Source organism: Panthera uncia (assembly GCF_023721935.1).
Source record: "Panthera uncia isolate 11264 chromosome C1 unlocalized genomic scaffold, Puncia_PCG_1.0 HiC_scaffold_4, whole genome shotgun sequence".
In the NCBI taxonomy this organism is placed as follows: Eukaryota; Metazoa; Chordata; class Mammalia; order Carnivora; family Felidae; genus Panthera; species Panthera uncia.
The window spans coordinates 35,396,149-35,415,600 of record NW_026057585.1 but is presented as its reverse complement, the minus strand read 5'-3'; the positions used below and the strand labels follow the sequence as shown (position 1 = coordinate 35,415,600).

Sequence of the window (19,452 nt, the reverse complement as noted above, 5' to 3'; positions counted from 1 at the left end):
TCTGGAGAGAGGCACTGTTTGATAGGTGGACAGCTCAGACACAGACAGGGGTAAGGCAGGGAGCTGATGGAAGCAGTGGACACAGGAAGGGTGGCTGATCATGCATCTGTGAGGGCACAAACTTCCCTCCCTGGAGACTAGAGAGTGGGGTGAAGCCATTTATCATTATTAGCCCACCAACACTGATCCACCCCAATGAGCTAAACAGTGCCTCCAAGTGGAGAATAGAGCCATTACACAAAGCTCCCCTTGTGCCCTCCAGGCACATCTCCATTAGGACAAGTTGGCCTGAGAATCTGAGCAGCAGACCCCTCTCCCAGAAGCCCAGCACAAATCCTTTCCCTGAGTTTAGCCTACCATAGACTACTTCAAATTTTCAGCTCTAGGGGAAACCTGATCTAGTTTCATTTGGTTTTTTTGTTTGTTAGTTTGCTCATTTTGTTGTTGGTGCCTCTGTTTTTGTTGTGTTTTTCTTCTCTTTTGTTTCTTGGATACAGAATGGACACTTTATTTATTTTTTTTTTAATTTTTAATTTTTTTCTCTCTTCTTTCCTTTTTTCACTTTTTCCTATCAAGCTTCTCTTAACTAGCAGACCAAAATACACCTAGGATCTAGCTTCCTTTATTTGATTTTTAAAAATTTTTAAACTTTTATTCCATTCTATTATTATTATTGTTGTTGTTTTCTTCCTCCAAAATGACAAGATGGAGAAAGTCACCTCAAAAGAAAGAACAGAAGGAAATGATGGCCAGGGATTTAATCAATGCAGATATAAGTAAGATGTCTGAACTAGAATTTAAAACAATGATTATAAGGATACTAGCTGGGCTTGAAAAAAGCACTGAAGACACCAGAGAATCTCTTTCTGCAGAGACAAAAGAAGTAAATTCTAGTCAGGCTGAAATTAAAAATGTTATCACTGAGATGCCAACCCAGTGGAAGACATAAAAACGAGGATGGATAAGGCAGAGGAGCAAATAAGCGATACAGAAGATAAAAATTATGGAAAATAATGAAGCTGAAAAGAAGAGGGAAACAAAGGCCAGGGATCACAAAGACAGACTTAGGAAACTCAGCAATTTATTAAAACATAATAACATTTGTATCATAGGAGTCCCAGAAGATGAAGAGAAAGAAAAAGGGAAAGAAGGTTTATTTGAGCAAATTATAGCTGAAAACTTCCCTAATCTGGGAAAGGACACAGACATCAAAATCCAAGAAGCACAGGGAACTCCCATTAAATTGAAAAAAAGTTAGCCATCACCAAGATATGTAGTCAAATTCACAAAATAAACAGACAAGGAAAGAATCCTGAAAGCAGCAAGGGAAAAAAAGTCCTTAACCTACAAGTCCTTAACCTGAAAACAGATCAGGTTAACAGCAGATCTGTCCATAGAAACCTGGCAGGCCAGAAAGGAGTGGCAAGATATATCCAATGTGCTGAATGGAAAAAATATACACTCAAGAATACACTATCCAGCAAGGCTGTCATCCAAAACAGAAGGAGAGATAAAGAGTTTTCTAGACAAACAAAAACTAAAGGAGTTTGTGACCATTAAACCAGCCCTACGAGAAATTTTAAGAGGGACTCTGAGGGGGAGTGAGGGGAAGACCAAAAGCACAGAGATTAGAAAGGACCAGAGAGCATCACCAGGTAATACAATGGCACTCAATTCATATCTTTCAATTAACACTCTGAATATAAATGAACTAAATGCTCTAATCCAAACACATAAGGTATCAGAATGGATAAAAAATGAGATCCACCTATATGCTGCATACAAGAGCATTTTAGAGCTAAAGACACATGCAGATTAAAAGTGAGGGGATGAAGAACCATCTATCATGCTCCTGGATGTCCAAAGAAAGGCAAAATAGCCATACTTAATCAGACAAGCTCGATTTTAAAACAAAGACTGTAATAAGAAATGAAGAAGGGCATTATATCATAATGGCCCTATCCATCAAGGAGATCTGACAATTGTAAATATTTATGCCCCCGACTTGGAAGAACCAAATATATAAATCAGTTAATGATGAAAATAAGGAAAGTCACTGATAACAATACCATAATTATAAGAGTCTTTAATACCCCACTTACAACAATGGACAGATCACCTCACCAAAGCAGAAAATCGACAAGGAAACAATGGCTTTCAATGACACAATGGACCAGATGGACTTACCAGATACATTCAGAACATTTCATCCTAAAGCAGAAGAATACACATTCTTCTCCAGTGCACATGAAACACTGTCCAGAATAGATCACATAGTGGGTCACAAATCAGCCCTCAACAGATACAAAAAGATGGAGATCATACCATGCATATTTTCAGATCACAATGCTATGAAACTTGAAATCAACCACAAGAAAAAATTTGGAAAGCCCTCAAATACATGGAAGTTAAAGAACATTCTATAAAGAATGAATGGGTTAACCAGGAAATTAAAGAAGAAATATAAAAATACAAATGAAAATGAAAACATGGCAGTCCAAATCTTTTGGGATACAGCAAAGACAGTCTTAAGAGTACACTGTAATTCAGGCCTATCTAAGAAGCAAGAAAGTTTCCAAATACACAACCTAACCTTACACCTAAAGGAGCTAGAAAAAGAACAGCAAATAAAGCCTAAATCCAGCAGAAGAAGGGAAATTTAATAAAGATTAGAGCAGAAATAAATGCTATAGAAACAAACAAACAAAAACTTTAGAACAAATCAATGAAACTAAAAGCTAGTTTTTTTAAAGAGTAAACAAAATTGATAAACCCCTAGTCAGACTTATCAAAAACTAAAGAAAGAGGAACCAAATGGATAAAATCATGAATGCAAGAGGAACCAATGCCACAGAAATACAAACAATTGTAAGAGAATATTATGAAAAATTATATGTAAACAAACTGGGCAATCTGGAAGAAATGGACACATTCCTAGAAACACACTACCAAAACTGAAACAGGAAGAAACAGAAAATTTGAACAGGTCCATAACTGGCAAAGAATTTGAATCAGTAAATCAACAAGAGGGGTGCCTGGGTGGCTCAAGTCAGTTGAGCGTCCAACTTTGGCTCAGGTCATGACCTCGCACTCCATGAGTTCAGGCCCCGCATCGGGCTCTGTGCTGACAACTCAGAGCCTGGAGCCTGCTTTGAATTCTGAGTCTCCCTCTCTCTCTACCCCTCCCCCACTCATGCTCTCTCTCTCTCTCTCTCTCTCTCTTTCTCTATCAAAAATAAATAAACATTAAAAAAAATTTTTTTTTTTTTAAATCTCCCAATGAGAGTCCTGGGCCAGATGGCTTCCCAGGGGAATTCTACCAGACATTTAATGAAGAGTAAATACATGTTCTTCTCAAACTTTTCCAAAAAATAGAAATGGAAAGAAATCTTCCAAACTCATTCTACAAAGCTAGCATTATCTTGAATGCAAAATCAGACAAAGACCCCACTAAAAAGGGGAATTACCGGCCAATATCCCTGAAGAACATGGATGCAAAAATTCCCCCCAAAATATTAGCAAATCAAATTCAATAGTACATTAAAAGAATTATTCACCATGATCAAGGGGGATTTATTCATGGGCTGTATGGCTGGTTCAATATTCACAAATCAATCAATGTGATATACCACATTAATAAAAGAAATGATAAGAACCACACGATCCTGTCAATAGATGCAGAAAAAGCATTTGACAAAATACAGCATCCATTCTTGATAAAAACCCTCAATAAATTAGGGATAGATGGAACATAATTCAACATCATAAAGGCCATATACAAAAGAACCACCGCTAATATCATTGTCAACAGGGAAAAACTGAGAGTCTTTCCCCTATGGTCAGGAACAAGTATGTCCACTCTCATCATTACTATTTAACACAGTACTGGCATCACACAACAAAAAGAAATAAAAGCATCCAAATAAGCAAGGAAGAAGTCAAACTTTCACTATTTGCAGACAACATGATACTCTATGCAGAAAACCCGAAAGTTCAACTGCAAAAAAAAGTGCTAGAACGAAAACAAGAATTCACTAAAGTTGCAGGATATAAAATCAACGTGAATAAATCTGTTACATTTTTATACACCAATCACAAAGCAGCAGAAAAAGAAATCAAGGAATTGATCCCATTTGTAATTGCACCAAAAACAATAGATACCTAGGAATATATCTAACTAAAGAGATAAAAGATCTATACTCTGAAAACCACAGAACACACATAAAAGAAATTGAAGAAGCATTCTTCAAACAAATGGAAAAGCATTCCATAGTCATGGATTGGAAGAACAAATATTGTTAAAATGTCTATACTACCCAAAGCAATCTACCCATTAAAAAAAAAATTTTTTTTTAGTGTTTATTTATCATTGGGAGACAGAGAGAGACAGAGCATGAGCATGAAAGGGTCAGAGAGAGGGGGAGACACAGAATCCAAAGCAGGCTCCAGGCTCTGAGCTGTCAGCACAGAGCCCGACATGGAGCTCGAACCCATAAACCCCAAGATCATAACCTGAGCCTAAGTCAGATGCTTAACCGACTGAGTCACCCAGGCACCCATCAATCTACCCATTTAATGCAATCCCTATCAGAACACCACCAGCATTTTTCACTGAGTTGGAACAAACAGTCCTAAAATTTGTATGGAACCAGAAAAGACCCCAAATAACCAAATGTTTAAAAACAACCAAAAAACAAAAAACAAAAAACTTGAGGCATCACAATTCCGAATTTCAAGCTATATTATAAAGCTGCAGTCATCAAGACAATATGGTACTGGTACAAAAACAGACACATAGATCAATGGAACAGAACAGAAACTATATGGTCAACTAATCTTTGACAAAGTTGGACAGAATATCCAATGGAAAAAAAGACAGTCTTTTCAACAAATGGTGTCAGGAAAACTGGACGACAACATGCAGAAGAATGAAACTGTACCACTTTCTCACACCATACACAAAAATAAATTCAAAATGGAAGAAAGACCTAAATGTGAGGCAGGAAACCATCAAAGTCCTAGAGGAGAAAACAGGCAACAACCTCTTTGACCTAGGCTGCAGCAACCTCTTACTAGACAGGTTGCTGAAGGCAAGGGAAACAACAACAAACACGAACTACTTGAGTCTTCATCAAGGTAAAAAGCTTTTGCACAGTGAAAGAAACAATCAACAAAATTAAAAGACAGCCCAAAGAATGGGGGAAGATATTTGCAAACAAAATATCTGATAAAGGGTTAGTATCCAAAATCTATAAAGAACTTATCAAACGCAACACCCAAAAAACAAATAACCCAGTTAAGAAATGGGCAGAAGACATGAATAGACACTTTCTCAAAGAAGACATCCAGATGACTAACAGACACATGAAAAGATACTCAAGATCACTCATCATCAGGGAAACACAAATCAAAACCACGATGATATACCACCTCACATCTGTTAGAATGGCTAAAATTAACAACACAAGAAACTACAGGTGTGGGAAAGGATGCAGAGAAAGGGAAATCCTCTTGCAGTGCTGGTGGGAATGCAAACTTGTGCAGCCACTCTGGAGAGTAGTATGGAGATTCTTCAAGAAACTAAAAATAGAACTACCCTAGGATCCAGCAATTGCACTATTAGGTACTTTCCCAGAGGATACAAAAATACATATTTAAAGGGGTACATGCACTCCAATGTTGATAGCAGCATTATCAACAATAGCCAAATGTCCATCAATTGATGAACTGAGGAATGGATAAAGAAGATGTGATATATTTATACATACATATATGTATATGGAATATTACATATACATACATATATATAATGGAATATTACTCAGATATCAAAATGAAAGAAATCTTGCTATTGGCAATGACATGGAGAGAGCTAGAATGTATTATGTTAAGTGAAATAAGTCAATCAGAGAAAGACAAATTTCGTTCATATGTGGAATTTAAGAGACAAAACAGATGAACATATGAGAAGGGGAGGTGGGGAAGGGAAGAGAGGGAAACAAACCACAAGAGATTTTTAATGACAGAGAACAAACTATGTGTTGATGGGGGGAGGTGGGTGGGGCATGGGCCAGAAAGGTGATGGGTACTAAGGAGAGCACTTGTGATGAGCACTGGGTGTTGTATGTAAGTGATGAATCACTCAATTCTACTCCTGAAACCAATATTGCACTGTATGCTAACTAAAATTTATTTTTTTTTAAAAAAGGGGGAAAAAATAAAAGATGAAAAAATAGAAAAAAATAATGATCCCACAAAAGAATTTAAAATTTGCTGTGATTTCATTTGTAGTCTCTGTGCTAGGAACATGTAAATTAATCCTTTGACTATGACCACTCCTTTCAAAACCCTTTCAGATGTAATTATATATCCATGATATTTCTAGAGCACAGTTTCTCTATTCTAGAAGTAATGTTATCTCAATGAATACTGCCTGACTGAAATCTCAAACATCACGTTCTTCCTCCTTTCATGCACTCAACTTATATCAAAGCAGGTAGTAGTACACACTTTCTTGGTAAACTTAGTGTGTGTGTGTGTGTGTGTGTGTGTGTGTGTGTGTGTGTGTGTCTATGCACACGCAGGTACACAAATATATATAAATATACTTATGATTCTAAATTTACCATGATGATCCCAATCAGGAAACACCTCATCACCCACCCCCACCACCACAGAGAGAGAGACACAGAGAAAGAGAGAAAGAGATTTATTTCCTTAGTGTAAATGAAATTCTTTTTAAGTCTCAAGGGGAAAGTTTTATTTGAGACTTGGTAATGGTTCAGGTCTTGTTTTACATAAACCAACTCGCTTAACCCTCAGAGAAAGAAAACAGTAGATTTTCAGAAAGAAAAAAATATTAAGGAAAATATTTTTCTGAAGAAATTTACTTCCCAGTGGGAAATTCGAAGACTCCATTTTCAATTTTCTGTGGATATTTGATATCTTTGGAATTTTTAAAAATGCTTTAAAAACTCAGAAAGGCATTTTTTTAGTAGAAAGGCTACTGTTTATTTTTTCGGGAGAAATGTGGTCCTAAAAAGATAGCATGTCATCAGTGAATGACAGGTTTTCTTAAAAGGAATGAGATTCAAATGAATAGACTGAAAGGAGTAAATTTTCTTCCATATCCTGAGATGTTCAGGACTAAATATAATACTGTTTATTATTTTAAGAAAGTTATTGCATTCAAGAAGCAGTAATGTGCTAGCTAAATTAACTTTTAAAATAAGTTTTAATTTATTACTAAATATAAGAAAAACTAGATATAACACATACATGTTTGTATATACCCATATATACCTGTGTGTGTGTGTGTGTGTGTGCAATTGACTTAACCTAATTTGATCAAGAAACATATTGGAGAATACCAATTAATTAGGGAATGTATTTATAATTAATATGTCTTAATTTCAAAGTCCTACATGTTTAGGCCCAGATAAATAAAAATTTCATATAAATACAAATACATTCAGGAAAACATCCTGTGTTACGACTGTCTGCTTAGGACTTTTCTCTCCACTGAAATTCTGAGTATTGCTACATCCTCTTCTCTTAATTTGGATATATTTTTATTTTGATCCTTTGGAGCCATTTGATTAGATCCACTATCAAGTTACACACATCATGGCAATTTTTCTTTTCCTGATTTGGAGTATAGAGAGGTAAGAAAAGAACAAATAAAATGGAAGCAAGGTAAAAAGAGCTTTTTCTATAACACTCGAATTTGATGGAACAGTCTGAATATTATATAAGTTATAATATCACCAGCTCTGGCTTCTCAATCTCTCATTCTTCCTTAAATATTTAAAATAAATATGTGGATCAAAGTCTTTTACCAATTTTTGTTGTGTATGTTCACCACCACAGGCCAAAGACCACGTTCTACTCTATTAATTCATATTTAAGTGTCAGCGCACCAGTGTTCATAAAGAAAAAAAGAAAATGGATAGGAATTGCTTCATTTGGTACTAGGCTAACTTTCTCTGCACAAAGGAAACCTATCTTTCAAACTGAGTATGTTAGAACTATGTCTCCCACCTCCTATCCACTACACCTGGCATATAGAGGCATATAGAAATAAGAAGGTGAAAGGATGTAAAAATAACTTATAATACCAGTTCCTTTTTAAAGAACCCAAGGTCTTATCTGCCTTTTTTCTGTATCTAACTTCCGAAAAACAGAAGAGCCAAAATCCATAAATTCAAAAAGAAAAATTAACTGGTTAAAAATTTGTTTGGTATTCCCTAATGCTCAGAGATACATAACAGGAAACAACTTTAAACAACCATTTTTAGTGATATAACAATAAGATACAGAATACTGAATACTTCTGGCAATAAAGGGGAGGTATTAATGAAATCCAGAGACTTGAAAAGCCTCTCATTATCCAGCAATCCAATATTTTTCACCAACTTTCTCATCAAAATATTTAATAAAGTAGTTATCTAAAAAGTAAAACTGATTCATCTTTTTTCTCCTTCTCTAATAGAAGTCGGAATGGATGACTGAGTGGACCAAAGTTAAGTAGCAGAAAGGAGAAAGGAAAATAAAAACAAAACAAAACAAAAACTGGCCTATATCAACGGAATAAACAGCAACAATTGAGCTGAAAAGTACTAACAACAACACATCCAATTGAAAGTGATATGAGAACAGGAAGATTCATGTCATTTTTAGTCTATATGTTATGCATATATTTTTAAGTAGGCATATAATTCAGCCTGAAAGTAGACTGCTTAGAATACTCCTTATCATTTCTTCTTGCCTGAAGATTCTAAGAGAAAAAGCTTTTCCATGAAAAACTTCCACTAGAAAATGCCTTTGGCTAACAGGTCCAAACAGATTCTCTTTCTTTGGGGTATACAGATCATAGTTTTGAGTGGAGAAAAGGCTTTTCCAAACAATACATTTCTTCTCCCATACCTCCCCCTGCCTCCTCTTTTTTGTTTAACCTTGAAAACTATTCTTCCTCTTCCTACAAGTCTCAGCTGAAATGTTACATCCTTTAGTTACCTTTCATGAGCTCTCAGACCTGAGTTTGAGTCCACAGCACCAAGACTTCCTCTATCCCAGCAAAACATGGCAGATAATTTTATTCATGAAAATTCTAAGAGCTATTCCCCTACAGAGAACACATTCAGAATGTGGGGCATCATGTGATAACAAGAGAAGGTTCCATGTCACAAGGGTCACTGAGCATGGGCTTTAGCAGCCTGGAAAAGTAAGAAAGAGGGATAAGGGTGTTTTCTATTTGGTGCATCAGTAAAACTTCTGGGCCAACTCTAGGGAAACCTGCCACAAAGGTTCCTACGATATTCTTTGATGTGTCTGGATGTGGACAGGGAGTGGTTTATTTATTTTGTTTTGTTATTGGGGTGTTGATGGGCAGAGGAAAGAATCAAGGTGGCCCAGACTTATTTGAATTATATTTTTCCAAGATTTTACACCTAACTGTGAATGACAGTTGTGCTTTTATTAAAATCATTCTCTTAGAACTGAGTTTAGAGTAGATTTTTGCCTTGACTATTGGGCTGTTAGGCCAAACGTTAAAGGAGTATGCATTGACTAAACATGACTCAAAGGATTACTAACACTACTCTGGGTCTAACCTGTGAATCAAACACAATGCTGTGTGACTTCATGAAATTGAGGAAGCCTAAGAAACCCATTCGTAAGGCTGCAAAATAAAACCCAGTGTTAAACTTACCTCTACAAACCGCCAAAATTTTAAAGAAATGGATGGAGTATGGAGGTCAAATTGGGCTCAAAGCTACTCCTGCTCTATTTGCCCAGATGTGGTGGGGCTGGGGATCTGACTAAGGCTATGGGACTTGCAATCAAGCAAGTCTGGCAACCACTGGGAATGCTGCTTTGAAGGGAATCAGTGAAACACACAGCTAAGAGCTTGGGCTCTTGTCTCAGACAACCTGGGTTTAAATCCATGCTCACCTAGTTACTATAAGAACCTGGATAAACTACATGCTCTCTCTATGAGTTAATTTCCTCATCTATACAATGAGAATAACAATAATAATTTACTCAAAACACTAAAGTGGCAACTATAAGACTATTTAATATGTAAAACAGCGTCAGGCTTTTAGTAAGTCTTCAATAAATGTTGTTAACTCTCATCATCAATACCAATAATAATAGATACCACCAGAGAAATTTAAGGGGAGTATTGTGCAAAACACAAGAGAAAAAGATTCTGAATCAGTTAATATTTTACCAAACTAGTTCAGGGAAGAGGAACCCTAGAGGCAAAGAAGAACCACTTGATGGGCATCTTTAGGGTCTGGAGTCGGAGATTATCTCATGAACTCAAAGCTACCAGCACTAGTTTCAGTAGCAGACTGTCTGACTTTTTCCCTGGTGAAAAATAGCTGGGATTCATATGTAGCATTCCAACCAATGGATCAACAAACAGAGAGAAAAAAAAAAAATTCCAACTGTGAGTCTAGATTGAGAGAACTTCTACAAAGAGGCAACAACTAACAGGCCATAGAGCATAGTTCAAATATTCCACTTAACTCTCTGAGGAAATAATTTACAGCCAAGATTACTCTCAGGTTTTACCCAAACCCAGAGCACCTTAGAAAGTCTTCCTGTTGTGAATGGCTACTGAGGAGATTTTAGTGAGAGTAAGTCTGCAAATGATATGAATGAATCAGTACTAGATGACCAGAATATTTAAATGGAGGACATTCAGACATCATTTCAGACTACAATAGGCTGTTATGATTTTACCAAAAAGGAAGTACAGGCTGGGTCTTTCCACTGAATTTAAATAATGCAAAGGGAATTTGGAGGGATAGGGTTGTGGAAAGCAGCCCGGTCAGACACTCAAGGACACCAAAGCTCCGATGAAGAAAAGAAAACATTTTAAAGATATTTGAAAATAACGAGCTTGTTTTTCTGGCACAAGCTTTAAGTAGAAGAGTAATGAGAAAGAGGACTAGAGAAATAAGAAAGAATTAGCATATTAGAGAGTGTTGTGTCTCTAGATAAAAACTCTAGACTTTAATGATAAATGAGGGAACTCACTACAGATTTTAGGAAATGACCCCTGACAGTAGGATGGATATGGGAAACAAAAAACTGGAGGCAAAAATGTCTAGAAATCTACTAATCTTACCTAGCCTTTCTATAAATGGCTAGAATACTTTATGTCTCTTTTATAATCATTACTTTTTTATATCTCTTCTTTTGTCTACTAGAGGCAACAAAGCTTATTGGTTAAGACCATAAATTCTTGGGCCAGGTTCCTTGAAGCCAAATCCCAGTTGCACTAGGTCCTTAGCACCTATCTGTGCCTCAGTTTCCTTGTCTATAAAATGGTGATAAATCATAAAACCTGTTATGAGGATTAAATCACTCATTATACATAAAGTGTTTAGAACAATGCCTGGCATACAGTAAGTAGTATAGCTTTAGCTATTATCATTTTTAAGAGTCTTGCGGGGATCTGTGGGGAATTCAACTCTCCAAAAGTATCTCCAAATATCTCCAACTCTCCAATATCTCCAAAAGTATTCAACACGGTAATAAGTACTTAACAATAGCTAAGAACAATGAAAAAGAAAGTAGCCCCATGGGAATGTGACAGAAAAACTAACAGGATTTAGTAAACAATTGAAGATGCAGAAGCCCCTAAAATATCAAACCTGCATAACAAAGGGATTAAGGGAAGGCCAGAAAGGTAGCCCTTTCTAATTGAAAAAGAGGTAGGGAATGTTTGGTTTTAAATTATCTTAAGGCTAAAGAAACAATGAATCACAATAGCTTTGGCAGGACTGAAATTTTGGAGAGGGACGGTAGCCATATTTTGGAAGTCTGTTGTATGAAGGAAAGAGCAGAAGAACATTAAGAATATTGATTCGTAGTTGAGATTTTTCATTAAGACTACTTTCTCTCCATTGAATTCAATTTAGTTAGGTGTTATGTTCATATTCATTATCTCATCTAAATCAGTTCAACTGCTATAAACTACAGCTGAGTACAAAAAAATTATATGCAGTAAAAAATATCCATATTTTAAGAGATCATTATGGAAATTCAACCATTTTATTAGCCTTCCTCTAACCAAATAATAAAATGTTAAAAGTAACAATAATAAAAGATAATTTAGAACTTACCCTGAATCACAGAAACAGTTCCACAGTCCTTGACCATGACTCCAGAGTAAGCGATTAAAAACCCTATTGAAAATCCGATATAAATTTACTTCCTCGACATCAGGTACCTTCCAGATGCGTGGAAGAATTGTACGGATACTTGTTTTTACTATGTCCAAAACCTAGTGGAAAAACCAAAGTTATTTCAAAATCTAAGTGTGTAAGTGTGTGTCTAAAATTCTAAGATGAATATATGTAATTCAAGCATAAATACACACACACACACACACACACACACACACACACTAATTCATTAAACAACAGCACAGAGTAAAAATCCCATGCATTTATGTAAGTTTGGTGTATGCCACAGGTGGCAAATCAGACCACTGGAGTAAGAAGAGATTAAGTTTGAAGTTAAAATTTAAGTTAAATGCAAATTAAATCAATAAATGGAGATTGAAAAATAGTAAGCTTTACTTAAAAAATAAAGCTGAATCCTCATTCACTCGATTTAAAAAATCAGCTCTAGAGGGATTAGAGTCTTAAGTTTAAAAAATAAACCATTAAGAAAGAATGAAATCATGTCATCTGTAGCAACATGGCTGGAACTGGAAGGTATTATACCGAGTGAAATAAGTCAGTCAGAGAAGGACAGCTATCATATGTTTTCACTCATTTGTGGATCTTGAGAAACTTAACAGAAGACCATGGGGGAAGGGAAGGGGAAAATATAGTTACAAACAGAGAGGGAGGGAGGCAAACCATAATAAACTCTTAAATACAGAGAACAACCTGAGGGTGGAAGGGGGTAGGAGAGAGGGGGAAAATGGGTGATGGGCATTGAGGAGGGCACTTTTTGGGATGAGCACTAGGTGTTGTATGTAAGCGATGAACCAGGGAATCTATCCCAAAAAACAAGAGCATACTTTACACACTGTATGTTAGCCAATTTGACAATAAATTATATTAAAAATAAAATAAAATAAAATAAATTTAAAAAATAAAAATAAAATAAAAATAAACCACTAAATATCTTAGTGAAAAGCATTGGTGAATATCTTTTAGTGCTTAGGTTAAAAAAAGATTACTTTAACTCACAAAAAAGTGTGGGTCATAAAAGAATAATAGATTGATTATATTAAAATTAAGAACTTCTGGCCATCAAAAAATACATTCAAGAAAATAAAGGATCAAGTTACAAACTGGGAAAACAGATTTAAAATATATACCTCCAACAAAAGATTAATATCAGAAATACATAATGAATGCCTAACAAATTGTTAACATAAACACCACCAACTTAGAAAAAAATGCACAAAAATACATGGACTGGAATTTCACAAAAGAGGGAATAAATTTGCCCAATAAACATAAGAAACAAAAATTAAAACCGTAAGATATCTCTTCATGTCCATTTAACTGACAAAAATTCAAAGTCTGACAATACCAAGTGCTGGAGAGACAGGGACGTGCAGGGTGTCTTAGACACTTTTGGTGGGAGTAGCAATTGGTGCTATCACTCAAAAATGGCTTGGCATTATCTCCTAAAGTTAAAAATTCATATACCCTATAACCCAGCAACGTTGGTCCTAAGAGAAATCCTCTCAGAGGTTAAAAACAAGAGGCATGTACAAGAATGTTCTAACAGCTGTTCACAATTGCAAACAGCTGGGAACATCCTAATTGTCCTTCAATGGGAGACTGAACAAATAAACTGATACCCTCATTCCAGTGAACTATTATACAATAATCAAAATGAATGAAATACAACAACACGCAAAACACAAGCATCCTAGTAATATAATAGTACATTTTTCTTTTTTTTTTCTTTTTTTTTTTTTTTTAATTTTTTTATTTTATTTTTGGGACAGAGAGAGACAGAGCATGAACGGGGGAGGGTCAGAGAGAGAGGGAGACACAGAATCGGAAACAGGCTCCAGGCTCTGAGCCATCAGCCCAGAGCCTGACGCGGGGCTCGAACTCACGGACCGCGAGATCGTGACCTGGCTGAAGTCGGACGCTTAACCGACTGCGCCACCCAGGCGCCCCTAATAGTACATTTTTAAAAATGCAAACCTGAGTTATAATATACAGTATGAAATCCCTTTAATAGAAGTAAAAACAACTAAATATTAAAAATACTTATGGGGAATAAAGATAGACAAATAAGAATTTATAAAGAAAGAAAGTAAAGAACTAATAAATCCTGAATTCAAGAAAATGGCTCCCTGAGATATGGGGAGGATGTCCAGGGGAATGGAGTAGAGTCATGTGATTGAATAACAGGTCACTGCCAGGAACATAAGTTTTGTTTTAGATGTGGGGGTCACAAACGGGACAGTGACCTTACAAACACTAAATAAAAGCAGGTCATATACAGACCATTAATGAGAGAGTATCATGAAATAAGAACTATGATTAATCTAATTCTGGACAACTGAAATCCTAGAGGTTCTAAAAAAATTTGTAAACCCAAAAATTGACTTTGCCCAGTTCACATCTATTTAATAATTATACAATGAAGTATTTCCAATGAAAAGCCTAAAAAAAAAAAAAAATAGGAAGCACCAACAAATACAGTTATTCAAACAGTTATTCAAGACTTTTACTTTGTATTTTATTTATCTAATTGAAGGAACTGCCTGGAAGTATGTGAGTGAGTGGTGAGAGGAGAAAGAAGCTTGCAAACATCAAGGCTGAAGGAAGACAGATTTCCCTCAATTGGCACAAATGTAGAGAGAACTGGAGGCAGATAGAGGAAGAATTTAATTTGCCTGTCTTTAAAACAACCATATTTAAAGAAGTGATACTAGTTCTCTCTGAGAAGGCAAATGTGGAATAAATATCTGTTTAAAATCAATTTAGTAAAAAGCTTTCAAAACACTTTATTTAGAGAAGAAGGTCGACTCCAACTTCTCACGATGAATTGTGTGAGCCTCATGCCTTCCCTTCCTGTTCACCATGAAGTGGAAACAGTATTTGCAACTCCCATTGCAGGTTAAGGGTATGTCAGATGAAGGGGCAGCGAATAAGGAGAGAGAATGCAATCTGTAATAAAGTCGCCTGGGGAAAAAATTGTCCTGGAAAAGCTCGTTATTACAGATAACAAATGCTTAATAATTAAGAAGTATTTAAAAAAAATTTTAATATGAATTATTCACAATAATACTGATATGTGTATTGATTAATACCTTTTATTTTTTACAATTTTCATTTAAGCTATTAGTTTAACTCATATGTATATTTTTTAATGTTATTTATTTTTGAGAGAGCAAGCAGGGGAGGAGCAGAAAGAGGGAGACAGAGAATCTGAAGTGGACTCCACACTGACAGCAGAGAGACCGTTGTGAGCTCAAACTCACGAACACGAGATCACGACCGGAGCTAAAGTTGGACACTTAACCAACTGAGCCACCCAGGCACCCAAAACTCTATATTTTTTTAATGTAGAAAGCAGTACTCATGACTGATGTGATGGAAGAATCCACACTAGCAGTAAATGATAAATTTCAGTAAATTTTCCTTTCTACTTTCTATGTATTAGTGAGTAATAACAGGCCAAAAGTCATAACACAGGACAAATTTAAAAAGTAGCCATGCTAACGTTAATTTCATATTCTATTAATAAATAGCTATTCAACTTTAAAGCATTTGAGATTATAAGTTATTTGTTTATTTCTTTTTGAATACATTTTATGGTAAAATGCACACAACACATAAGAACCAAAGAGAAGAGCCTGCCTGCTCTATACTAAGCACTATACTAGGTGCATTATTTAGTGGAGACCCTCTTGGCCACTGCTCTGTACATGTTTTAGTCTTAGTTTAGAGGGAATTTTAAAACCATGATCATCTAATATCCTAGCCCACACATGACTGAAGGCAACTTCAGAAAGCAGCTAGGGAATTAGGAGTGGTGAATGCTTGTGCTCTACTCCTAATGTTTCCTCCAAAATGGAGAGATGAATACATTTGCTAGGCCTCTTGCACCACATCAAGTATCTCTGCCTGAATGATTTCCCAGAATCATGAGACTAGCATGATCTAGGCAACCCAGGAACTTGCTCCTTCTTTTCCTGAGCAGCCCACTGGGAACATACATTCTACTTTGCTTCTCTTTGCCCTATTTTTATTTTATTTTATTTTATTTTATTTTATTTTATTTTATTTTATTTTATCTTATCTCATTTTATCTTATTTTATTTTAATGTTTATTTACTTATTTTGGGAGAGAGATAAAGGGCGAGTGGGGGAGGGGCAGAGAGAGAGCGAGAAACAGAGAATCCCAAACAGGCTCTACGATGTCAGTGCAGAGCCTGATGCGGGGCTCAAACCCACGACCTGTGGGATCATGACCTGAGCTAAAATCAAGAATCGACTGAGCCACCCAGGTGCCCCTGCCCTCAATTTTAAAGGAGGCAAGCTCTCTGCTCCTGGAGAAAGGAGGGGGTTAGAGAGACCTGTAATTTGGAGGGCACGAGGGCATGTAAACCAAGGGGACAAGTACCTGAATCCCTTCATCTTCCCTCTGAGCCTTCATACGCACTCTTTCCTCAGCTTGGAACAGTCTTCCTTATCTATTCACCTGGTGAACCTACTCAGGGACAACTTTACCTGCCATTAAACTATGATCCCTTAATCCCCGGTTCCTCCTCTATTAATAACTACCTTGCTTTATTTTAATTTCCTGTTTCATTAATACAGACTGTTAATCCATATAAAGGGAGGCATTATGCCCATCTTGGTAAAAAACATATCATGTCCTCAAGGCTAAAGATAGGTCTAGCACTCAATAGGTGTTTATCTTAGTGAAACTGTTCCTTGCATCAAAGTGAAACCTAAGCAGACACGGTAAAAATCAGAGCTCACACTTTTTGAGAGCTTCCTATAGACCTCACTGTGAACCAGGGACTGTTCTAAACACTTTTACATAAAACAATTCACTTAATCTTCAGAACAAAAACATAAAGTAGGTACAAATTGATCCACAATCCTTTTCCAAAAAATCACGAGGCTGGATTCCATAATCATAAACATTTCTATTTCCACAGGAAAAATATGAATATTCAAACCAAGACATGAGACAAAAATAACACATACCTTCCTGTCAAGTCATTGTCATCAAATGAATTCAAGTAGGTTAGGTTTTGCTGCCTAACGGTTATGAAAATTTTTCATTTATTTTTTTGTTTATTTATTTTGAGAGGGGGTGCCAGTGGGGAAGGGGCACAGAGAGGGAGAAAGAGAATCCCAAGTGGGTTCCTCTCAGTGTGGAGCCGGATGCGGGGTTCAGTCTCAACGATTGCAAGACCATGACCTGAGCCAGTATCAAAAGTTGGAGCCTAACTGACTGAGCCACCCAGGCACCCTGGACATTTTTTCGTTCTGAGAACACTTCTGGATCTCATTTTATGGATGAGAAAACTCTGGCATGGAGCAGGTAAATAACTTCGCCAAGATTACACAGCTAGTAAATGGACAGTTCTGTAGCCAGAACTTCTGGGGAAGCACTACCCAACACTGCCTCACAACTAATTTGATCTGCCCAGGTGTGAACAGCAAACTCTACAAGAGAATCAAATTGTTACTTCTTAGATTCAGATTTGCCTCTAATCAAGTGATACTTGGGAAAATGGGTTGGGTTACTGTACATAAAGAAGGCTGCCCAGGCACGCCCTCTATCAGGGTCATGGTGAAGGGTCTAGTCTGCTTAAGAGGCTCACAGATGGCAAGACAGTGACTGCACCTTTAGCAAAACATCCACTGAATAATCTTAGGAAGGCAGAGGGCAGACAGGCAAGAAATCAGACTAGAAAGAAGTAAATTAGTGCCAGTTCTATCTGCAATGCTATTTTGGATATCTGGGTGCTTTGGTGTTAGAACAAAATGGTAGATGAATGATTTGTGAAACACGAAAACAAATGGTCAGCAAGTTGCCCTTTGTGTTTATCTGTGGACTCAAGTGAGGCTAAGTTATAGAATATAGGTATGCATTTCCTGACATTGTGACTTTTAAAAGCATCCCGATCTAACATTAAGCTCTCCAAGGGAAAAAATAAATAGGAGATTCAGTCAATGAAAACATTAATAAAATGAAAAGATTTGTCTTTTCCATATGAAATATAGCACATTGAAGGCATAGAGCACACAAATTCATATTTTGCAAGAACATACAGATGTTGAGTGACAAACTGCTCCATATGGCTGAACAGTTGGTTCTAAATTAAAATAATGGCATGAGGTGAGGGAGGTTTAGAAATAACATTAAAATCACTACATGCTGTACTAATGATGCATGCAGCAGCCATGGCTATGGGGGAAAGGCACTTTTGCTGATGCAACACGAACAGCTCTGTGCAGCATCTATGTCGGCTCAAATGAAAAAGAGATGGGAAATAATAACATCAAAATGCACAAAGAAGCAGCTACAGTAGGTATTAAAAAGAAATTGCCATGTAGAGAAGGAATACTTGATAAACAAGGATCTCAGAACCCCCAAATAAATGCAAATATGGTCTAACCTTAATATCACTACTTATTTCTCTTCATCCTCCAATCTTAGGTTTAGGCCTAGGTATCACGTCAGAGAATAAGCTTCTCAGCACATCTGGCATTCTTCACAGCCCGCCAGCACTGCAGTATTTTCATACTTCTCATATATTCCTTACAAATTATAGAAAGCAGCTGCATTCTTGGCAGAAAGCTGTATTATGCAAGTGTGGAGTTACCACAACATGATATTAAATAAGATTAGCTGTTTCCATTTTCACCTGGTGAGGATTCTGTTCAGTATTTAATTCCCTCATTCTTGACCTTTAACGCTTACATCCAATAAGGAAAATTTGAAATAAGGCACGTGAAAGAGTTTGTGTATGAGGATTCTAATCTTACAGTTTTATAACATTTTAATGAGCAACCAGCAAATGCTTTGATCCTGGAACAGAAAAAGTGAGATACACATTTCAACAACGGTCTATAAATAGAATTAAGAGCTTTAAATTATGCATTCCACACCGAATATAGTGCTTGGGACATGATAGCCCCTCAATTAATATTGTTGAATGCATGTTAGAATGAGCAAGTAACTAAATGAATGAATGAACAACCCTCAAAATCCCCAGTAGTGCCTAGCACAGTAATCGTACAAAATGGCAACCAATAAATGTTTGTCAAACTAAATTGCATGACATGCAGCCTTTGTGGCAGCCATGAAGACGTGCCATTTGGGTCAAGTTGCTTCCAAGAGTGAGTTAGCCTCCCCATTCAGGATCCACTGCATCATTCGAGCTTATGCTCTCCTCTGACTGTCCCCAACCAAATGGTTGGGCATGGC

At 36.5% G+C, this 19,452-nt stretch overlaps 1 protein-coding gene across 2 annotated transcripts in view; it reads right to left on the bottom strand.

Annotated features, from left to right (window-relative positions):
• Positions 1 to 19,452, bottom strand: part of TTLL7 (tubulin tyrosine ligase like 7) — a 142,298-nt gene that overhangs the window by 16,015 nt on the left and 106,831 nt on the right. For both annotated transcript variants that reach the window (XM_049616917.1, XM_049616918.1), the window contains one exon: positions 12,138 to 12,298. In XM_049616917.1, coding sequence (XP_049472874.1) covers positions 12,138 to 12,298 — 161 coding nt within the window. The remainder of the gene's footprint in view (positions 1 to 12,137; positions 12,299 to 19,452) is intronic.